Source organism: Podarcis erhardii, assembly GCF_964252035.2.
Source record: "Podarcis erhardii genome assembly, chromosome: 3".
Taxonomy (NCBI): Eukaryota; Metazoa; Chordata; class Lepidosauria; order Squamata; family Lacertidae; genus Podarcis; species Podarcis erhardii.
The window spans coordinates 120,715,669-120,740,009 of record NC_138507.1 but is presented as its reverse complement, the minus strand read 5'-3'; the positions used below and the strand labels follow the sequence as shown (position 1 = coordinate 120,740,009).

General features: G+C 47.0%; 1 protein-coding gene and 1 long non-coding RNA gene across 2 annotated transcripts in view; one reads left to right on the top strand and one right to left on the bottom strand.

The window, feature by feature from the left end:
• LOC309338155 overlaps positions 1–19,242 on the top strand; it is a 309,599-nt gene extending 290,357 nt beyond the window's left edge. The window contains exon 3 of the long non-coding RNA XR_014154768.1: positions 19,205–19,242. This is a non-coding gene — a long non-coding RNA (uncharacterized lncRNA). The remainder of the gene's footprint in view (positions 1–19,204) is intronic.
• The window catches only part of ADCY3 (adenylate cyclase 3), a 108,628-nt gene that overhangs the window by 46,182 nt on the left and 38,105 nt on the right, over positions 1–24,341 (bottom strand). Inside the window, exons 4-5 of the mRNA XM_081854554.1 lie at positions 4,615–4,745; positions 2,769–2,880 (exon numbers count right to left, since the gene is read on the bottom strand). Of these exons, the coding sequence (XP_081710680.1) occupies positions 2,769–2,880; positions 4,615–4,745 (243 nt within the window). The remainder of the gene's footprint in view (positions 1–2,768; positions 2,881–4,614; positions 4,746–24,341) is intronic.

Below are 24,341 nucleotides of genomic sequence, written 5' to 3'. Positions count from 1 at the left end.
GCGCAGAAGTGCCGAATCGCAACCCACGCATGCGCAGACACGCCGCTGCGGGTTGCGAACGTGCATCCCGCACGGATCACGTTCGCAACCCAAGCATCCACTGTACAGTCATACCTTGGGTTGAATACGCTTCGAGTTGAGCGTGTTCGAGTTGCGCTCCACGCAGTAACGGAGCGCGTTACTTCCGGGTTTCACCATCTGCGCATGCGCAAAGGCTCAAAATGACGTCACACACATGCGCAGAAGCGGCGAAAAAAAACCCTGGATGTACATTTCCAAAATGTAAGATAAAAAACAAATAAAATAAAACCTAGCTACAGCAACAGTGTTTTGTGTTGTGTAGGCTCCTTTGATGTAAGCAGTGCTAGCTGCTCCCTAAAATATCACTGGTTTGCTCATTTCTATACATAGGGTGCCTACATTCTGCATGGACTGGTTGTAGGGCAACATGTGCAAATGGCTTTAGATACCTATTAGGTCCATAAATTACCGTATTGCATATATTCAACACAAAAAAGAGCGACAATTTGTTGTTGACAAAGGACAGATGGACATATAAAGGGCCCCATTATCTTCACTACCCTACATCCAGCCCTGGCCTGATCCAACAGCCATGCTCATCTTATGCTTCGACTCTGCCACACTAGCTTCCCCTGTGCTCCAGAGCAGTGCCCAGCTTTTTGCAAGCACAGAGTTAGGGGTCTCCCAAAGGTCATCCAATCCAGCCCTCTGCCAACGCTGGAAACTCAGCGTCCCTGATTGGTGGCCATCCAGCCTCTTCTTAAAACTCTCTAATCAAGGCAAAACACACACATACATACCCCAATTTCCAAGGCAGTTGTGTTCCACTGATGAAAAGCAAATCCACCACCCCACCCCACCCCGCCGCCCTCTCAGGAAACTCTTCTTAATCTCTTGTTGAAATCTCTTGTTCCTGAAGAGAGTGGCTAAAGCCTGATCGAGGCTGAATTAGAACAGAGGATAATGTGTCCCTGGGCTTCGTAAATAGGTTTTATATTCTGATATTCCAGGAAACGCAGCTATATAAAGGTATCAGTTTACCAGGAGATGAGTCTCTCGGTCCCTGAGCGCTGTTGATCTCATGTTCTGGAGCGCTTTTCTGAGAACGCCCACAAGGCCAAGAAAACAAGGTGGCAGAACTCAGCGCTGCTTGGGCAATTGTGCATAGCTGTCAAGCGTCCCTTATTTGGAGGGACAGTCCCTTATCCCAGCACCATGTCCCGCTGCTGTCCCTTATTGATGGATGTCCCTTAAATTTCCCGGGTTTCAAAGGAAGCAGCTCCTCTCCCTCCCTCTCTGTCGGCCAGGGAGGAGGGAGGCTCCAACTGTGTTGCTTGGCTGCCCAGCCCGGCCCCCTCTGGCCCCCTCTCATCAGCCTTGGCCCCTGGGAGCCCCTCCCTGCCGGGACTGGTGGGAGCCTCGGGCCCTTCCGCCACCATCCTCCTCGCGGCCGCTGAACTGAGCATCTCTGCCTGGGGCCTCCCCTCTGCCTGTCACCGCCGCTCCCGCTAGGCCGTACTGCGGCTGCGCCGCCAAAGGACCCGGATGAGATGGGCAGCCTGCCGCGGCCTATGAATTGCTGAGGAGCCTTGAGAGGAGAGCGAGGGCAACCATAGAGAAAGCAGTTCAGAGAGAAGAGGAGGAGGAAGCGGAAGCGCGGGCAGGTGTTCCAAGGGCTAACCGTAGAGGGGGAAAGCGGAGGAAGGACCGCAAGCGCTTCTCCCATAGATTTGTAGTGGTAGACTAGCATAGATGGTCTGATCTGCGGGTTTACTTCGGGCGCTATTCCCCCCCCCTCCTCCCGCCCTGCCTGATGGAATTGAGAGCTGCAGATGGAGCACGAGAGAAAAGATACAGAACTGCAGCAGCATCTTCGTAGATTGGACTTCGTTTTGCGTGAAAAGTGGTTGCTGCTTGTAGTTCTTTAATTGCAGTGTTTCATCGGCTGGTGTCTTGAGCAGCAAACTCTGGCTAAAAACCGGTGCTGCTCTCCAAAATTATCTGGTCCCTTTTAACTGGTTGACTAAAATCCCTTATTTTGGCTTCTGGTCCCTTATTTTCAAGGCTGCTGGTCTCTTATTTTCAAATCTGTAAGTTGACAGTGAGGAGATTTCACCCCTCCCATATCCAAGAATCTCCTGACGAGTCTGCTGATTCTCCAGAGAGGAGGAGCAGTGTTCTGCTTTCTACTTATTCAGCTCCAGCACCAAGTCAGTCAGTCAGTCAGTCAGTGTGTCGGAAAGAGAGAGAGACTGAGTGTTAGAGATCGTGTGTAGAGATAAGGTTGCTGCTAAGAGCAGCTGCAGACACTCAGTGCAGCATTCATTTATGCTTAGACCTATTTAGCTCTGTATATAGTTTTGTATTATAGTTATAGTTATAGAATAAAAGAAGATATTCTACAGAGCTGCTCTCCGAGTCGTTTATACACTGCCAGACTCTGCTATACTCTGCTGTGCGACGACTATATTGTGGAAGTGAATCCGGTGCTCACATCTCCAGGCTGTGAGTCCACAGCACTTTGACCTGTTCCTGTGTAAAAGGTGGTCTCTGGAAGTGCTGCCCAGTTTGCCTAGCCCAGTCGGGGTTGAAGTGCATGAGTCCAGTTGGTGACACTGGCTCAAGGGCGATGCTGACAGACAGCTATGGACTGTTCCCATGACACACCATCCCCAACTCAAACCAGTCCGGCCAGCATCCTAGAGGACAAATCCTGAAGGAACGTACGGTCGGCCGTGGAAACTTACCGCTGCTAATTTGTCGAAACGAGCGAAGAGCTCGTTCAGAAGCTTCACCAATTCCTGGGCGCTGCAGGAGGACGAGAGCTGCGTGAAACCCACGATGTCCGCAAAGAGGATGCTGTGAAATAAAAGGACCAAAGGAGATTAGGTTGGCAGGTCACGCGAATAGCTGCTGTAGCAAGAAGCTCCTGTACAAAGTCGGGGGCCAACTAGATTCCTCCAAAAATTGACTTTTTCGGCCTGGTGATTCTACTATTTACGGGACCGCCTCTCCTGGTATGCCCTGCAGAGCACCTTAAGGTCCATGAATAACCATCGTTTAGAGGTCCCGGGCCCTAAGGAAGTCAGACTATCCTCCACCAGGGCCAGGGCCTTCTCAGTGATGGCTCCAACCTGGTGGAACGCTCTGTCCCATGAGACGAGGGCCCTTCAGGATTTAACCTCCTTCCGCCGGGCCTGTACGTCAGAGCTATTCCGCCTGGCTTTTAATTTAAATTCAGCCTGATCTTTTATTTCCCTTCTCTTCCCTCCCCCTCCCCTTTTAGGAAGATCACCCGCTCTGAGACCCCACAGCTAATTCTCCCCTGGTCTCCTCACTGGTCCAAATAGGACTAACTTAACCAGCTAGCCCTTGTGATTATCTAATGTTTATTAGATGGATTTCCCCTAAATTGAATTCTGAATTTTGAATTTTATTGTTATTCATGTTTTTATACTGCATTTTATGCTGCTTTTACAATTAAGTGTTTTAAATTTGTTGTTAGCCGCCCGGAGCCCGTTTTTTGAACTGGGAAGGGTGGGGTATAAACAAAAAATATATTATGATGATTATGATTATTATTATTATTATTACTGAAACCTTTATTCAGATCTCATGTTGGCTTTGGTGATATTTTGCTTACTGGTCTGCCTGTGGGAATCCCTTGCAGATGACCGCAATGCCTGGAGACAAGCAGTCAGGTCGTGTGTCCGTAGCAGTGACCAGAGGAGGAAAGACCACTGGGAGGAGCACTGAGAGAAAAAATGTCATAGTATGTCTGCAGTAGCACCACTGGACACCTTCATTTACCCCGGCTGCAACAAAACATGGCTCTCTCACATCAGTCTCTACAGATGTCTCGCAAGACGGACAGGTGCCAACTTCTGGTCTGCCTGTATCTCATCTTACTATTTTACTATTTTACATCTCACCCAGCTTGCGTGAAATTTCCTCACTTCCCTTCCAAGCCCCCTCTCCTCTTTGTCTCAACGCTTCTAAATTGTGAGACTACTCGTTTTATTTATGTACAGCACCAACAATATTTCAGATATTTCAAAACAAAATAAAAAAATTCCTTCCAGTAGCACCTTAAAGACCAACTGAGTTAGTTCTAGGTATGAGCTTTCGTGTGAGTGTGCATGCACACGAAAGCTCATACCTAGAACTAACTCAGTTGGTCTTTAAGGTGCTACTGGAAGGAATTTTTTTATTTTGTTTTGACCATGGCAGACCAACACGGCTACCTATCTGTATCAGATATTTCAATATTTCTTGCAATGTAAGCCCTCTTTTTGGAGGCGCTTTTCCTGGGGAATGATCCGGGGGGGTGGGCAGGCAAACCTACTCAGACACAGAGCTTTAAAGTGTGGGTGTGCACCTGGAAAGCACGGCACAAACTAAAGTTTGGGTGAGCCTTTAATCTCAGTTCCCCAGCTGCAAATCTTGTGCCTCCTTCGTTTGCTGAGCTCTGGGCAAAGGGCTCCCCTCTGTGTCTCCTTGAGAAGCAAAACCTGCCTCGGCACCAGGCAGGGCCTTCTCGGTAGTGGCACCTCGCATGTGGAACTCCCTGCAAAAGGAAGTCCCCCTCCTTACCTGACATTCTCATGGCGGTACATGTACATGGTGTTAAACTGCTGCATCTCCTTCTGGCTGGCATCCTTCTTCATATCCTTGAGCATCTCGTCAGCTACGTGCCTGGGCAAAATCGACAGCATCAGGCCTTCCTGAAGCGGGGACACAAAGAAGGGGAATGTGAGAAGGCTGGGTAAGACTTATTCATCTGCAAGACCACCCTGGAATTACAATCAATTAATATCGGGATTGCAATGACAAATTTAGACAGCATCTTAAAAAGCAGAGACATCACCTTGCCGACAAAGGCCTGTATAGTTAAAGCTATGGTTTTCCCAGTAATGATGTATGGAAGTGAGAGCTGGACCATAATGAAGGCTGATCGCCAAAGGATTTATGCTTTTGAATTCTGGTGCTGGAGGAGACTCTTGAGAGTCCCATGGACTGCAGGAAGATCAAACCTCTCCATTCTGAAGGAAATCAGCCCTGAGTGCTCACTGGAAGGACAGATCTTGAAGCTGAGGCTCCAATACTTTGACCACCTCATGAGAAGAGAAGACTCCCTGGAAAAGACCCTGATGTTGGGAAAGATGGAGGGCACAAGGAGAAGGGACAGGGGACGAGTTGGTTGGACAGTGTTCTCGAAGCTACCAGCATGAGTTTGACCAAACTGTGGGAGGCAGTGGAAGACAGGAGTGCCAGGCGTGCTCTGGTCCAGGGGGTCACAAAGAGTCAGACACGACTAAACAACAACAACAATATCGGGATTTCCTCCTCCTGTGGCAAGCAAGAGAGGCAGAGCTCAGTATAGGAGCGTGGAATACCTTAGGATGAAATTTCCTGCCTTGGCCAATCTGGTGCTGTCTGGGTATTTTGGAGTCCAGCTCCTCTCAGTCCCTGCATCATACAGCTTCGCTGGTTGGGGCTGATGAGAATTGCAGTCCTGAACTTCTAGAGGGAACCACTAGGCTGGCTCTCCATGAAGGAGTTGGTCCAGTTTCAAGATAAAGAACCAAGAGCCATACTTGTTTCCGAGCACAATTCAAAGTGTTGGTGGGGACCTTTAAAGCCCTAAACGGCCTCGGCCCAGTATACCTGAAGGAGCGTCTCCACCCCCATCGTTCTGCCCGGACACAGAGGTCCAGCGCCGAGGGCCTTCTGGCGGTTCCCTCACTGGAAGAAGCCAAGTTACAGGGAACCAGGCAGAGGGCCTTCTCGGTAGTGGCACCCGCCCTGTGGAACGCCCTCCCACCAGATGGCAAAGAGAACAACAACTACAGTGGTACCTCAGGTTACATACGCTTCAGGTTACAGACTCCGCTAACCCAGAAATAGTGCTTCAGGTTAAGAACTTTGCTTCAGGATGAGAACAGAAATCGTGCTCCGGCAGCGCGGAGTCAGCAGGAGGCCCCGTTAGCTAAAGTGGTGCTTCAGGTTAAGAACAGTTTCAGGTTAAGAATGGACCTCCGGAACGAATTAAGTACTTAACCCGAGGTACTACTGTACCAGACTTTTAGAAGACACCTGAAGGCAGCCCTGTTTAGGGAAGCTTTTAATGTTTAATGCATTACTGTATTTTAATATTTTGTTGGAAGCCACCCAGAGTGGCTGGGGAAACCCAGCCAGATGGGCGGGGTATAAATAAATTATTATTATTATTATTATTATTATTATTATTATTATTATTATTATTATTTGTGCAGCAGGAGAGGGTGGCAAGTGTAGCAGGAAGATTCAAGGACAATCAAAGAAACATTTAAACATTTCAGCCTAGTATATTATAGTAACATCAACTCCACCGTACGGGAATCCCATGCAGACGACCGCCTGGAAACATGTAGTCAGGTTGTGCATTCACAGCAGTGACCAGTGGAAAAATGACCGCTGGGAGGAGCACAGAAAGAAGAAATGTCATGGCACACCTGCGTCAGAACAACCAGTCGCCTTCCTCTGCCCCGGCTGCAACAAAACATGTCTCTCCCACATCGGTCTCTACAGCCACAGCAGGCGCTGCAACCTTCCAACAGTTTGGCTTCACCCACAAAGATGCCCTCCTCCCTTTGTCTCCCAAGACAGACAGATGCCAACAACAGTATAAAAAAAAAAGATTTTTTTTTTAATTTGCAGAATGTGTCGCTGCATTGTTTCGTACCTTCTGGGTGCCCCAAAAACGTATTATAAAGTAGTTGTGTTCTGTGTTATAAATCAAGCACTGCTAGGAGTTGTTTCATTTTGTTTTCCGATGTACTGTATTTTTTGCTCTATAAGACTCACTTTTTCCCTCCTAAAAAGTAAGGGGAAATGTGTGTGTGTGTTATGGAGCGAATGCAGGCTGCGTAGCTATCACAGAAGCCAGAACAGCAAGAGGGATTGCTGCTTTCACTGCGCAGCGATCCCTTTTGCTGTTCTGGCTTCTGAGATTCAGAATATATTTTTTCTTGTTTTCCTCCTCCAAAAACTAGGTGCATCTTGTGGTCTGGTGCGTCTTATAGAGTGAAAAATACGGTATTTCTTATCAATAAAACATCTGCTGTGGTGCAAACCATTGTTTATTCTGAAAGTGGCACCGTGAAAAAAGTTTGAGAACCATTGCTTTAGTACCTGGAGGGCAGGCTGAGCTGGAACGCCCCATCACCATCCTGCCCAGATGTATTCTATTTCTGTTTAAATTACAGCAACCTTTCCTCGATTTCCACCTGTGTCTATAAATCAGCATGCACACATTTTATATGCAAACCTGTCCTCCTTTTGATCTCTTTCTTGCTGGTCCCTAAGCGGCCACTTTAGGGCACCTGCTACCATCCAAAGGCCTCAATGTGTCAGTGCATACCCCAGACAGTGTTTACAACATTTCCTTTGGAATTGAGACATTATCACTGCCACTCTCCTCTTTCCCTCCTCCGTGCGAAATCTTCTTCCTATTCTTGTGTTCTTAGACACCACCTGTACCATGCCAGCAGAATGCAACCACCGCATTTCGGAGCGTCACGACGCAACTGTCAGGCTCTGGCATAAATGTGCCGGCAGCTTCCCTCTGGTGAGACTTACAGCACAGAGATCGATGATCATTCCATGAACACACCATCGCCTTCTTACAGGAGCAATTCCTTAGACATGCTGGCCAAACGCAGCGGAGACCAGGGCTGTACCTTGAGCATAACAAACACAGCGAGCTGCCATAGGGCCCACACAGACTTGCCCATGAAATTCACAATTTTACTCAATCAATTTGTCCCCTAGCGGTCCATTCCCAAGTGGATTATATCCGGGGGCGATTTTAACCCAAGTTTTCGCATCCATTCTCCCCAGTTGCTGTTTCAAGCAACCATGCTTCTTTAGAGGACGTTCCACATAAAAAAAAACCTCCGCTTTTTTTTTAAAAAAAATAAACAACAGAAGACAATGGTGTCCATGGAAAACTGGTAGGAGAGCTTTTAAAGCAGAGGGGAGAGTTTCAGATTTTCCAAGCATAAGAAAACTCTGGATTTAGCAGGGAGACAGCTTGGGACATTGTATGAACAACCCTCCATGTGCCCCTATTTTCCGGGGACAGTCCTGGATTTACAGAAGCTGTCCCGGATTCTGATTTGCCCCGGAATGTCCTGCTTTTCCTTAGGACGTCCCTAAGGTGTGTGTGGTTTGGGAGCTGCACGGTCAGGGGAAAAACAATGCTGTCCAGGGTTGTAAAGACTGCGGAAAGAATAATTGGGTGCACTCTTCCCACCTTGGATCAAATCTATGCTTCCAGGTGCCATAAGAAAGCTGCAGAGATAGTGCAGGATAGTGCACACCCCGGAAATGATCTCTTTCAGCTTCTGCCTTCTGGAAGAAGGTCCAGGGTCATAAAGACTAGGACTAGCCGCTTGAGATTCAAATGCAATTTTGGTTTTAAATGCAGTGTAAGGTAGTCTCTATGGGAGTATATTGTATTTAATTATGGGGTATCAGAGTTTTTAGGGGGCTAACCAGGCTGGGATAGCTGGGATAGCAGGCTTGTTGGTTTTTGAATGTCTGATGTAGATTTTTTCAATATCGTTGTTCTGTATGGAACAATGACAATAAAGATTATCGTATTGTATAGTATCGTATCGTATTTTCATCAGAGAAATGTTGGAGGGTACAGGGTTATGCAACCCGCTGAGCCAAGGAGATTAATAACTATACAACCTTGAGAAGACACCTGAAGGCAGCCCTGTCTAGGGAAGTTTTTTTATGTTTCATGTTTTACTGTGTCTTTATAAATGTTGGAAGCCACCCAGAGGGGCTGGGGCAACCCAGTCAGATTGGCAGGGTCTAAAGATGATGATGATGATGATGATGATGATGATGATGATGATGATGATGGAATAGCACATCCCTCTTTTCATCAGATAAATGTTGGTGGGTATGCAAGGGGGTTTTTAAAGGATGCACAAGGGGTTCATATTCCACATTAAACAGTGAACAGCGCCAAAAACCACAGGAGGGGAGAGTTGCTCTTGTGCTCAAATCCTGCTTGCTGGTTTCCCACTAGGGCATCTGGTTGGCCACTGTGAGAACAGGATGCTGGAGCAGATGGACCACGGGCCTGATCCAGCTAAAGGCTCTCCTTATGTTCTCATGTGGATGGGAAGGAGGGACAGCCACGGGTCTCTCCAGCCTTGTATGGTTTATACCAGCCTTTGCCAACCTAGTTGTGATGGCCTGGGACTCGGGCTCAGACTCAGAACCAGAGGAGACTCAGTCTGCACCGGATCCTTTGCCTCAGGCATCACCTGAACCAAGTCTGGGGCTTGATCCTGAAGAGCCCCAGTCTGCACAGGTTCCCCTGCAACAAACACCAGCTGGGCCGACTCCGGGGCCGGAGCCTGCCTTCAGCTGGGCCATCACTTACAGCTGCTCCACTACAGGTTGGGTCAGGGGAGGCTGAGGCGGCCTCTGGGTCTAGTAACCCACTGACATCTCCCAAGCTGCAGAGACTGAGGTCTAAGAGAAGGAGAGACCTGAGTACTCGCAGGAGGAGTGCTCACCTTCGGGCGAGACAGGGAGGTGAGTCACTGGGGGATCAGGACCGGCCGTTACCCCAACAGAGATAAAAGGCTGTTGTGCCTGTCCTTGCCTGGTTTCCTGCCTCGTGTCCTGCCTTGGCCCTGTTGGACTGACTGCCGGCGGAACCCTTGGATTTGGGACCGGACCTGGACCGTATTGCTTGGGTTACCCCCGGGCCTAGCATACTGGTGCCCTCCAGATGTTTTGAACCACAACTCCCATCAGCCACAGCCAGCTGACTACAGCCAGGAGTCCAAAACATCTGGAATGCAACAGGTTGGCAAAGGCTGGGTGTAGAGAGCTTACCTGTCTTCTCAAAGCAGCTGCCCATGTGGCAAGCTGCCCACCTCTTTCCCCTTTCAAGCCACCCTGCTGCGGTTGTCTGAATCAGTCCCAAAATACATCATTTTTTTTTCTTTTGCTTTTTCTTACAATACTGAAGCAAGTGACTAAATATAATACACATCACAGAGCCCTTCTCATAGCTGACGATCGGATATTTTGACAGGCTCATCCCATCCTATGCAAACATGCAATTCAAAAGGTGGTACAGTGGTACCTCGGGTTAAGAACTTAATTCATTCTGGAGCTCCATTCTTAACCTGAAACTGTTCTTAACCTGAGGTACCACTTTAGCTAATGGGGCCTCCCGCTGCCGCTGCGCCACTGCAGCACGATTTCTGTTCTCATGCTGAAACAAAGTTCTTAACCCGAGGTACTATTTCTGCGCTAGCGGAGTCTGTAACCAGAAGTGTCTGTAATCTGAAGCGTCTGTAACCCGAGGTACCACTGTATTTGAATGCTTTAATAACTCGAAACAAAACAAAACTACTCCTTTTGCAACATGCACAGTCGAACTGCGGAATCTGCACTACCAAGATGCAGCCATGGCCGTCAACTTGGGACGGCTTCCGGAAAGGGCTAGGCAAATTTGTGGAGGGCAAGGCTACCAATGGCTGCAAGCCATAACAGCTATGATGATCACTTCTCCCACTGCCGGTGGTCGTACGCCTCTAAAAACCAGCTGCAAGAAAATGCAAGTGGGGAGACAGCGGTCCACAGCTCTGAACGAAAGCTGCTTTCAACCCAAAGTGGAAATATCGGAAGATCTCATTACAGATCTCTTGCGTCTCATCTTTAGCTTTCTTGGGGAGCTTTCCTTAGCTTCCTGACTGGGAGTTTGCTTCCCCGCTTCGGAACATCAGACACTAAGCGTCAGCCGGCACTTAGCATCTCATCCTTCATTTCCTGAACCGATCTGTATTGTCAAATCATCCTCATTAAAACCAAAGCATCAAATTATACCCACAGCATCCTCCCAAACAACTCCCAGGGGGAGGCAAATGGCAACGCAAAAAAGCAAACATCAACGGCTCAAGCAAGCCTTACTCCAAGGCTTGAACACAGAGGAGGGGGGGGGCAGGAGATAGAAAAAACCCCTAGTGCTCATTTCACCGGCTGCTGTAAACACTTCAGCTGTCCAGGCAAACCGGCTGCCTCTGCCCCTCTTCGCAACAGCCACGCATTCCAAACCAAGAAAAATAGAGAAATAAAACCTTGTTGGGGAATCACAAGCCCTGGATTCAAATGTGGCCCTCCAGGTCTCTATACCTGATACACACACCCCCGAAGACTCGCCCTAGGTCACACTCCCTGCTGACCAAGCTTTGCATAACAAGGTTTTTTGCCTCTGGCCTTCAACTCTGCTAAGTTTGAGAGGAGGGTGGTGCACAGAAACTAGACTACTGTAGGAAGGTAAATATTGCATTTGCTTCTCCACCCCTTTGGCCCACCACTGCCGTGCAGTCCCTGAAAGGCTGCCTCAAAGAAAATATGGCCCTCAGGCTGAAGAGTGTTCCCCCTCCCACAGCATGCTATCGAAATAAAAAAATAAGGTCTTGTATATATAATAAATGTTCATAAATGTACCAAGCAAACATGTACATAAATATATAAACCACATATCTGAAGCAGCACAGGAAAACAGCCCTGAAAGCATTTTGACTCCCAAACTGACCAAATGATTTCTCTGGAACGTCAAGGAAAATGGAAAAGCCTCCCCAGTGCCAGTGTGGTGTAGTGGTTAGGAGCGGTGGACTCCTAATCTGGGGAACCAGGTTCACTTCCCCGCTCCTCCACATGCAGCGGCTGGGTGACCGTGGGCTAGTCACACTTCTCTGGAGTCTCTCAGCCCCACTCACCTCACAGAGTGTTGGGCAGGAAGGGAAAGGAGAATGTTAGCCGCTTTGAGACTCCTTTGGGTAGTGATGGAGCGGGATATCAAATCCAAACTCTTCTTCTTCTTCTACAGGGGTGTCAACTTGAATAAAATATAGGGGGGGGGGTTTCCAGGTAAGCCCTGCCCCATATAATTGATCCCATGCAACCGTACCAGCGCATCATTTGAATGGCAATGCCCATCAACTTTGGGGTGAGGACAGCCCCCTCGATTTTTTTATGGGGGGGCCCAAAGACCCCTCCGCCCCTAGGAGTTGGCTCCTATGGGGGACTCACTGGGCCACCAGCCTGATGCGGAAGGCTCTTTTCATGCTCTTAGGATCAGGACCCCCAGTCGGTGGGGAAATATACAGTCATACCTTGGGTCACAGACGCTTCAGGTTGCGTTTTTTCGGGTTATGGACCGCCGAAACCTGGAAGTACCGGAACGGGTTACTTCCAGGTTTCGGCAACCGTGCATGCACAGAATCGTTAAATCATGCTTTGCGCATGAGCAGAAGTGCCAAATCGCAACCTGTGCATGCGCAGATAAGCCAGTGTGGGTTGCGAACGCTGCGGGTTGCGAACATGCATCTCGCACGGATCACGTTCGCAACCCAAGCATCCACTGTACATACGATATACAATATCTTTATTATCATTGTCCCATGCAGGACAAAGAAATTGAAAAACTACATAAAACTACTACAAAACTACATAAAACTAAATAAAAACTACATAAAACTACATAAAAACTACATAAAACATTCAAAAACCCCTAAAAACTCTGAAACCCCATTTTAAAATACACCATACTATACACTATACTATACACAAACCTAGACAGCATCTTAAAAAGTAGAGACATCACCTTGCCAACAAAGGTCCGTATAGTAAAACTCTGGTTTTCCCAGTAGTGATGTATGGAAGTAAGAGCTGGACCATAAAGAAGGCTAATCGCCGAAGAATTTTTTTTTTTTAAAAAAATAATTTTTATTAAGTTTTCTGACACATCACAACAAAAACAAAACAAACAGAACACAAAACAAAAACATATAAAACATGACTTCCCCTTACCTCCCTTTCCCTGCATCCTTATTTCACAATTCTTTAGCAACCCTTTGATCAATTTCCCTATTAATTCTCTTTAGATTAACTTAAAATTATTGTTTACAGCTGTAATTCTCTAATTCATACCCCTTGACATCTTAACGATCCTCAATTTTGCAAGAGTCTTTGAGATATATTTTGAATTTCTTCCAGTCCTCTTCCACTGTCTCTCTCCCCTGGTCGCGGATTCTGCCGGTCATCTCTGCCAATCCCATGAATTCTGTCACCTTTGTCTGCCATTCTACCAGAGTAGGTAGTTCTTGCGTCTTCCAATACTTTGCCAAAAGAATTCTTGCTGCTGTAGTTGCATACATAAAGAATGTCCTATCCTTCCTTGGCACCAATTGGCCAACCATGCCCAAGAGAAAAGCCTCCGGTTTCTTTGAAAAAGTCCACTTAAGGACTTTCTTAATTTCATTATAGATCATTTCCCAAAAGGCTTTAATCTTTGGGCAGGTCCACCAAAGGTGGTAGAAGGTTCCTTCAGACTCATTACATTTCCAGCATTTATTATTGGGCAAATGGTAAATTTTTGCAAGCTTGACTGGGGTCATGTACCACCTGTAGATCATTTTCATTATGTTCTCTTTTAAGGCACTACACGCCGTAAACTTAATACCAGTGGTCCATAACTGTTCCCAGTCAGCAAACATAATGTCATGACCTAAGTCCTGAGCCCATTTAATCATAGCTGATTTAACCGTTTCCTCCTGCGTATTCCATTTCAACAGCAAGTTATACATTCTAGACAAGTTCTTAGTATTGGGTTCTAACAGTTCTGTTTCTAGCTTTGACCTCTCCTTCTGAAATCCTAATTTCCTGTCTTGCTTAAATGCCTCATTTATCTGATGGTAATGTAACCAATCTCGAACTTTGAACTTTAGTTTCTCATAACTCTGAAGTTTAAGCTTTTCACCATCTTGTTCTAGGATTTCACAATATTTTGGCCAATTAGAGTCCATATTAAGTTTTTTCACCGCTTTAGCTTCCATTGGTGACAACCACTAGGGGTTTTACTTTCCAATAGATCTTTGTATCGGTTCCAAACATTATACAATGCTTTCCTGACAATATGGTTTTTAAACCCTTTATGCACCTTTACCTTGTCATACCATAAATATGCATGCCATCCAAAGTTATTATCATACCCTTCTAAGTCCAAAATATCTGCATCTTCAAGAAGTAGCCAGTGTTTCAACCAGCAGAAGGCCGCTGATTCATAATAGAGTCTTAAGTCTGGCAGGGCAAAGCCCCCTCTGTCTTTTGCGTCAGTTAAAATCTTAAATTTTATTCTGGGCTTTTTGCCCTGCCAGACAAATTTAGAAATATCTTTCTGCCACTTCTTGAAACAGTCCATTTTGTCTAAAATCTGTAAGGTCTGAAATAAAAATAACATTCTAGGCAGTAGAATTCTTCACCGAAGAATTGATGCTTTTGAATTCTGGTGCTGGAGGAGACTCTTGAGAGTCCCATGGACTGCAAGAAGATCAAACCTCTCCATTCTGAAGGAAATCAGCCCTGAGTGCTCACTGGAAGGACAGATCCTGAAGCTGAGGCTCCAAGACTTTGGCCACCTCAGGAGAAGAGAAGACTCCCTGGAAAAGACCCTGATGTTGGGAAAGATGGAGGGCACAAGGAGAAGGGGACGATGGAGGACAAGGTGGTGGGACAGTGTTCTCGAAGCGACCAGCATGCGTTTGACTAAAGTGGGGGAGGCAGTGGAAGACAGGAGAGCCTGGTGTGCTCTGGTCCAGGGGGTCACGAAGAGTCGGACACGACTAAATGACTAAACAACAACAACAACATACTATACACTGAATGCACTCTACAGTTTTTTAAATAAAATAGCAGCAGCAACAAACGCAGCCACAAAAGGCCACCCATCGGGTGGGAGCATGACCTGCCAGCAGCCTGCTCCCTCCTCGCAGCTGCTTGGTGTTGACTCTAGCATCTTTCTCTCTATGGAAGGAGGAAGCGGGTGCTTGACGTTGCCATGCCAACTGCCTGCAGGAGCTCTAAGCACCAGGGCTGCAAAAGGGATGGTCCAGGAGCCGGAGGACTACGGCACAAGGTTCAGGGGCTCTTCCAAAATGTGTGGGGGGGGGGGAGATAAGCAAGGAGGTGGGAGGAAAAGCTCCCTGCACAGCGGTACTCAGCCCCAACATCCCTAGACTCAGCCCCCAACCATTGCACACCGAGTTGGGAAGTCTAAAGGGGAGGGAGGTCCATTGCTCTAAATCAGGGATCAGCAAACTTTTTCAGCAGGGGGCCGGTCCACTGTCCCTCAGACCTTGTGGAGGGCCGGAATATATTTTGAAAATAAATAAATGAATGAATTCCTATTCCCTACAAATAACCCAGAGATGCATTTTAAATAAAAGCACACATTCTCCTCATGTAAAAACACCAGGCAGGCCCCACAAATAACCTAGAGATGCATTTTAAATAAAAGCACACATTCTCCTCATGTAAAAGCACCAGGAAGGCCCCACAAATAACCCAGAGATGCATTTTAAATAAAAGCACACATTCTCCTCATGTAAAAACACCAGGCAGGCCCCACAAATAACCCAGAGATGCATTTAAATAAAAGGAAGCATTCTAGTCATGTAAAAACATGCTGATTCCTGGACAGTCCACAGGCCGGAGTGAGAAGGCGATTGGGCCGGATCCGGCCCCTGGGCCTTAGGTTGCCTACCCATGCTCTAAATGGATCTAAAAGAGGATTGGACATATTCATGGAGGAGGAGAGGGCTAGGGGGGCTTTGGCTACTAGCCAGGATGGATATGCTCTGCCTTCACATATTTAAAACACGATAAAACATCAAACATTAAAAGCTTCCCTAAACAGGGCTGCCTTCAGATGTCTTCTAAAAGTCAGATAGTTGTTTATTTCCTTGACATCTGGTGGGAGGGCATTCCACAGGGCAGGTGCCACCACCGAGAAGGCCCTCTGCCTTGTTCCCTGTAACTTTGCTTCTCACAGTGAGGGAACTGCCAGAAGGCCCTCGGCGCTGGACCTCAGTGTCCGGGCAGAATGATGGGGGTGGAGATGCTCCTTCAGGTATACTGGACCGAGGCCGTTTAGGGCTTGAAAGGTCAGCACCAACCCTTTGGATTCTGCTCGGAATTGTGCCCTTTTAAAATGTGTTGGGAGGCGGGGATTATGGCCTTGTTTTTGTTCTTATTACGTATTTTGTATTTTTATATTGTGGCTTTACGTTGCAACCACCCTGAGACCTGTGGTTATAAGATGGTATATAAATTTCATTGATAATAAATAATAATAATAAAAAAAAATAAAAATAAGCCTTGTAAGCCAAGAGGAAGCTGTGTGTGTTGCCAAACTCCATGTAGAAATACATCTGCCATAAGCATCCACCATAGGAGATGGTCTAGTTCCGAAACAGAAGGCTCTGAGGCATCTTAGGGACAGTCACAGAAGCCAAGCCCACGTCTGCTAAAGGAAAGTGGAATTGGTACATGGAGGAGGTGAGCATTGTAGTAAACCAAAAGATTTTCCCAGAAGAAGCAACAGTTAAACGGTGAAAAAGAGCAAGGCAGAGGGCCTTCTCGGTGGTGGCACCCGCCCTGTGGAATGCCCTCCCACCAGATGTCAAAGACAACAACTACCAGACTTTTAGAAGACATCTGAAGGCAGCCATGATTAGGGAAGCTTTTAATGTTTGATGCAATACTGTATTTTAATATTTTGTTTGGAAGCCACAGATGGGCGGGGTATAAATAATAAATTATTATTATTATTATTATTATTATTATTATTATTATTATTATTACTAATCACGTTCATAATCTGCCTTTCCTCCAATGAGCTCATGCTGGGGCGGTACATAAGTTCTCCCAAATTCACCCTCACAACCCTGAGAGGTAGGAAAGTGACTGGCCCAAAGTCACCCAACAGCATGGGGATTTGAACCCAGGTTTCCCTGATCCCAGCTCCAGGGGCGGAGGGGGGTGGCAGCCCCAGGTGTCACCACTGAGGGGGGCGACAAAATGCCAGGCGGCACTCACCGTGGGGCCTGCAGTGCGCCCAAGCCAAGCGTCTCTCCTAGGCTCCTCACTGCCCCAAACGGTCCGCCCGTCACCTCCCCCTCAGCTGTGGGGCAGCTGTGGGGCAAGAGGAGGCAGACAGACTCCTCGGAGGCCCCACGGAGCGTCTTGCTGGCAGCTGGCCCCACCCCTGGGCGCAGGGCATGTGCGCTGCCCCAGGCTCCTGGTCGGCTTGCTCCGCCGCTGCCTAGCTACTCTAACCACACTGGCTTATGAAACCTCATAACCTGCAATTCAAATAATTTCTATACAGTCATACCTCATGTTACCTTTGCTTCAGGTTGAGCGTTTTCAGGTTGCATCAACCCGGAAGTATCGGAAAGGGTTACTTCCAGGTTTCGCCGCTCGCACATGCGCATACGCGCAAAACGATATTACACGCATGCGCAGAAGCGGTGAATCACAACCCACGCAGACACAGGTTGCGTTCCTGTCAGGTTGCGAATGGGCCTCCAGAACGGATCCCGTTCACAACCAGAGGTACCACTGTTTTAATTACGGACTGTACTTTCAGTGTCCCAAACCCAAAGCGGTCTAAGGAAGACTATGCCTGCTGGTGCAGGAGGAAGACTGGGCTGTGTGCAAAATCATGGATGAGGCCCTGACTGGCTGCTGAAACCCTGAAGAGGAACACTTCGAACTGCAACGTTTTGTTGCAGAGCTGGCTTGAAAATCCCGTTTGTTTTTGGAGAATTTCCAGTTCCCCTTGTCTCCTTGCGCTGGGACAAAAACCATGGCCCTGTTTCTGAGCTTGGTTGAGACCCGGTTTGAGCAGGCAGGAGCTTCTTTGCAGGGAGAAAGAAGCTCACCCCTTTGCCAGGGAGACATTTGCTTGCTTGTGTGTGTTTTGTGGCACCAGAAGGGGCAACTGTCTGGAAATGTTTGCCATTTGCAGCCATGGAAATGGGTTGCCATAGCGACCCCACCTGACATCCAAGCCGAATTACAGGAAGTAGAAAGAAATGATTTGAGCCAAGAGATGAAGAAGGGAAAAGAGTAATAAACTTCTTTTTGTGTGTGAGAGAGAGAACAGAAGGAGGCGAGGAGCCATCTGTTTCTACAAGGCAGAGGTATTTCTAAATACCTGCCACCCCAAGTGATAGGTCTTGAGTTCAAGATGCCCTTAACAGACTGGAGAACTGTACCAAAACGAACAAAATCAGTTTTAAAAAGGTACAAACGTAAGGTTCTGCACTTCGGCAGAAACAATCAGCTGCACAAATATAAGGTGTGGGACACCTGACTTACTAGTACAGTCAAACCTCAGTTCTTGAACGGCTCTGTTTTTGAACGTTTCAGCTCCCGAATGCCAAAAACCTGGAAGCAAATGCTCCAGTTTTCAAACGTTTTTCGGAACCCGAACATCTGACGCAGCTTCCGTTTCGAGTTTCCCTATTGAATTGAGGCTCCCACTTTCAGTTTTCAAATGTTTCGGAAGTCGGACGTTCTTCCGGAACGGATTACGTTTGAAAACTGTGGTTCCACTGTAGTACAGTGGTACCTCTGGTTACGTACTTAATATGTGTATCTGAAGAAGTGTGCATGCACACGAAAGCTCATACCTAGAACTAACTTAGTTGGTCGTTAAGGTGCTACTGGAAGGAATTTTTTTTCTTTTATTTTGTTTTGACTATGGCAGACCAACACGGCTACCTACCTGTAACAGGAATTTTGAGGTCTTAGTTATATGTTAAATGTTCATAAATGTGCCAAGCAAGCAAGCATGTACATAGATCAGCATAGGAAGACCGACCTGGAACCATTTTGATTCCCAAACTGAGCAAATTATTTCTCTGCAAGGTCAAAGTGGGAAAACCTCTCCATTGTCTCTTTCCTTCACAAATCCTGTCTTAAAGGCACATTTAAGATATGAATAGGGTGTGATCCTGTGACCTGGCTCAGGAACCAAGTATTTATCATTACAAAAGACTGGCCAGGCTCCCCAGGCAATCCAATCAAGTGACCATTAAACAGGTAACCTGGCAGACAGGAGGTAAACAAAGCACTCAGATTTCTGCTGTAGACTGCCCTTTCTGTGATGTATGCATGATGTTTCTGGGGGTGGTCTTGATCTACAGGGTGGCAGTTTCAAAAGTCTATATAAGGGCTTGCACACCATTGTTCTGGGTTCCTCCTCCCTCCTGCGTGTGGGGAGTGAGGACCCTGTTGCAAAAGATCAATAAAGATCAGGCTTACTAGCTGCTTTGCTTCTCAATATTCTCTGGTAGGGAACCTACGTAAGGACTCTATATGGGCTCTTGGATATCCCATAAGGGGGAAAAGAGCAGATTTTTGTTCACAACAGCTGCCACATGGAAGAGCGAAGAAGCTTGTTTTCTCCTGCTCCAGAGGGGAGAACTTGAGCCAGTGGATTCAAATTCCAAGAAAGGAAATTCTGACTAAACATTAGACAAAACATTCTGGTGTTATGAGCTGCTCAACAGACGACCTTGGAAAGTGGTCGACTCTTCTTCAATGGAGGTTTTTAAGAAGAGGCTGGATGGCCATCTGTCGGGGATTTAACAGAAACCCCCTACTATGCAGGTATCACAGCAAAAGGCTGCAAAGGTTTTGCAGGCTTCCTGCTTGGTTCCCAAAACCGCCAAGCCTGTTTGGTCTGGAGACAGCAGAAACAGGTATGACAGCAGAAAGCCAATGCAATTCTGGGCTGCATCAATAGGAGTATTGCATCTAGATCAAGGGAAGTAATAGTGCCACTGTATTCTGCTCTGGTCAGACCTCACCTGGAGTACTGTGTCCAGTTCTGGGCACCACAGTTCAAGAAGGACACTGACAAACTGGAACGTGTCCAGAGGAGGGCAACCAAAATGGTCAAAGGCCTGGAAACGATGCCTTATGAGGAACGGCTAAGGGAGCTGGGCATGTTTAGCCTGGAGAAGAGGAGGTTAAGGGGTGATATGATAGCCATGTTCAAATATATAAAAGGATGTCACATAGAGGAGGGAGAAAGGTTGTTTTCTGCTGCTCCAGAGAAGCGGACACAGAGCAATGGATCCAAACTACAAGAAAGAAGATTCCACCTAAACATTAGGAAGAACTTCCTGACAGTAAGAGCTGTTCGACAGTGGAATTTGCTGCCAAGGAGTGTGGTGGAGTCTCCTTCTTTGGAGGTCTTTAAGCAGAGGCTTGACAAGCATATGTCAGGAGTGCTCTGATGGTGTTTCCTGCTTGGCAGGGGGCTGGACCCTTGTGGTCTCTTCCAACTCTATGATTCTATGATTCTATGATTCTATACGACATGGGAAGCAACATTAGAAAATGGCATCACACACTCCTTTCAAATCTTAATTGCTCCAGTTCAGTTTACTAGAATTCTTGCACTAAAGTGTGTTGCATAAAACCTATTCACCACTCCCACCGAAATCATCCCCCCCCCCAAAAAAGAGCACTGTTCTTCCAGGTTGCATGCACAATATATTCTAGCTTGCGTTTACTGTAACCATGAAGAGTCTCTCATGGCCACACATTTATGGTGGAACTTGAACACAGAACCATAGAATTGCAGAGCTGTGGTGGACCATCTAGTCCATGGGTAAGCAAACTAAGGCCCAGGGGCTGGATCTGGCCCAATCGCCTTCTAAATCTGGCCCGCGGACTGTCTGGGAATCAGCATGTTTTTACATGAGTAGAATGTGTCCTTTTATTTAAAATGCATCTCTGGGTTATTTGTGGGGCTTGCCTGGTGTTTTTACATGAATCAAATGTGTGCTTTTATTTAAAATGCATATCTGGGTTATTTGTGGGGCATAGGAATTGGTTCATTCCCCCCCCTTCAAAATATAGTCCGGCCCCCCACAAGGTCTGAGGGACAGTGGAACGGCCCCCTGCTGAAAAAGTTTGCTGACCCCTGTGTCTAGCCCAGTGTTTCCCAACCTTGGGTCTCCAGCTGCTGTTGGACTACAACTCCCATCATCCCTGACCATTGGTCTTGCTAGCAAGGCATGATGGGAGTTGTAGTCCAAAAACAGCTGGAGACCCAAGGTTGGGAAACACTGGTCTAGCCCAACTCCCTGGAATGCAGGGAATACACATTTGCAGGAAAAAACTGAAAGAGTTAACATCCTTTCAATTTGCCCATCAAGTGCCTTGCCCCCCACCAGCCTTAAGTCTTGTTCTCCTCATTCTCCCCAATTTTATATTCAGGATATGTCCAGATTGCACCTGCTGTTTGTTTTTCCCACAGGGGAGAATCTTCAGACACCAGGGTTAAACTGCATACACAAGGCACACTTTGTTCTGACAACTAAATTGTGGCTTGATCAGAAGCTCCCAAGCTCACCATCCTTCAGCCGAGAACTGCAGCAGTTTCACACTGCAGGAGACGGCAGTCCAGAAGGCAAGAGTAATAATTCAGATTATATCAGAGACACACCTCTCTCTCCTCCCTCCCTCCAGCTCTCTAGGCACCCTATTAGGGTGTTTAAAGATGAAGCCTGCCAGACTAATTAGCTCTTCTGTGGCTGCCTAGGCTAATTGGCAGAGCTGCTGATGAGGCTGGGGCAACATTTGCTAAGCAGAATCGAAGCGCAACTTGGTTCAGGGTGTGATCAAAGCAAACTCCATCATTCTGAGACGCAGGAATGAAGGGCAGCTATGTATTGATGCTGGTGGGGGTAGAATTGAAAAGTTTGATCTGTTGGCGGCTTCCAACAGAATATTAAAATACAATAACCTATTAAACATTAAAAACTTCCCTTATCATCATCATCGCTAATTTCGAAAACGCTTAGGAGGTTTTTTTATTTAAAAAATGTATTCTGAGTACACAAGTGCCATCCGAACCTGCCCAGGTGCTAAGATCCTCAGGTGAGTACCATCTCTAGGTCTCACCAACATCTGATGGCAACACGAGGCAGAGCCTTTTTTGTGGCTGCCCCCATACTGTGGAATTCACCCCCAAGAGAGGCCAGATTGGCTCCCTCCTTGTTATCCTTCTGCGGGGAGGTTAAGACCTTCCTGTTCAGGAAATTAAGATGCAGGTGAAGCTGACCGCTGGGCTGTTCTCAGGGCAACCTGTACTTTAATTGCTGGCTCCGAAAACGTTTTGACGTACCATAAATATTCCTCTGATTACTAGTTGCTTATGGTGGAGGAAATTTCCTTTCATTGTTCCCTGCTTGTGAGGTTCCCAGGACACCTGCTTTGTGCTCATGAGAGAAGAGGCTTGGAGCCTAAGTTCCCATAGGCAGAATTTGACTCATGAGATGCTCTGGACAGCTGATTAGAGCACAGTGCAGGTAATCTCCAAGGTTGCAGGTTTGATCCCCGTATGGGACAGATGCATATACTTGCACTACGAGAAGTTGGGACTAGATGACTAGCCACCTGAGAAACAGTTTCTACCCAAATGCAATTTTGTTTTTAAACACATTGTAAGGAGTCTGTATAGGAGTACAGTGGTACCTCGGGTTACATACGCTTCAGGTTACATACGCTTCAGGTTACAGACTCCGCTAACCTAGAAATAGTGCTTCAGGTTAAGAACTTTGCTTCAGGATGAGAACAGAAATCGTGCTCCAGCGGCGTGACAGCAGCAGGAAGCCCCATTAGCTAAAGTGGTGCTTCAGGTTAAGAACAGTTTCAGGTTAAGAACGGACCTCCAGAACGAATTAAGTACTTAACCCGAGGTACCACTGTATATTGTATTTAAAAATGGGGTATCAAGAGTTTTTAGGGGGCTAACCAGGTTGGGGTAGCTGGGATAGCAGGCTTGTCGGGTTTTGAATGTCTTATGTAGATTTTTCAATTTTGTTGTTCTGTATGGGACAATGAAGGGACGCGGGTGGCGCTGTGGGTTAAACCACTGAGCCTAGGACTTGCTGATCAGAAGGTTGGCGGTTCGAATCCCCGCAATGGGGTGAGCTCCCATTGCTCGGTCCCTGCTCCTGCCAACCTAGCAGTTCGAAAGCACGTCAAAGTGCAAGTAGATGAATAGGTACCGCTCCGGCAGGAAGGCTCTGGTTCGCCAGAAGCGGCTTAGTCATGCTGGCCACATGACCCAGAAGCTGTACGCCGGCTCCCTCGGCCAATAAAGCAAGATGAGCGCCACAACCCCCAAGTCGGCCACGACTGGACCTAATGGTCAGGGGTCCCTTTACCTTTACCTTTATGGGACAATGACAATAAAGATTATCGTATCGTATGATGCCCAGGGTCCCTTTCAACTTGACAGTTCTAGGATTCCTTCATTCCCAATGGGTTCTAACAGAGATAATACTGGGGATTTCCTGACCCACCCAAAGAGGACACTGTCGCTTTTTACAAAAGGTGAAAAGCAAATCTTATAAGCAGGCTTTCAATGTGAAAGATAACATCTCTTAAAGTCACATCAGCAGTTTACAATGGAATCCTTTTAACCGAGTCACTTTAAGGTAATGGCTGGAATTTGTAGGTATCGATACTGGAAACTTGCTTTTTAAAAAATAAATAAATTGGTTTTTCAACTTAAATTTTTACAGAGATATATCAAACATAAATAATAAAAACAAGATCCCAAGGAATCTCCCAGACTGCCATCCTTCCCTTTGTGTGCCCCATTATTAATCATTTCCTCCCGCATCTTCTATGACAATCCAAACCCATTATGTCCAGAATCAACCTTAAACTACAAGTGATATTCCAATCCTACAAACGATTTTAACTGTTTGTAAACTCACATTTTTTGGTTTTTTTGTTTAAGTCGTCTGGGCTTCAACTTAGAAATAAAGGCAAAATACCAATTTTAGAAGGGACTCAGGTGGCGCTATGGGTTAAACCACAGAGCCTAGGACTTGCCAATCAGAAGGTTGATGGTTCGAATCCCCGCAACGGGGTGAGCTCCCGTTGCTCGGTCCCTGCTCCTGCCAACCTAGCAGTTCAAAAGCACATCAAAGTGCAAGTAGATAAAGAGGTACCGCTCCAGTGGGAAGGTAAACGGCATTTCCGTGTGCTGCTCTGGTTCGCCAGAAGCGGCTCAGTCATGCTGGCCACAGAAGCTGTATGCCGGCTTCTTTGGCCAGTAAAGCGAGATGAGCACCGCAACCTCAGAGTCGGCCACGACTGGACCTAATGGTCAGGGGTCCCTTTACCTTTACTTTACTAAATAGCAAAGGTTGCAGTGTGATGACTTCAAGATTTAACTGCTGGAGCCCAACTTGTGTTTCTTTGTGGATTTACAATGGGGCAACTGCTTCATTATTATTATTTTTGCAGCTTGTCTATTCCTTGGCTAACGTAGGAGGGCTGGTGGAGACTGTCCTCACCTCATGCCCATTACCTGTTTCCTGGTGCATGCAAAGCTCCCCACCCCAAACTCCTATTCG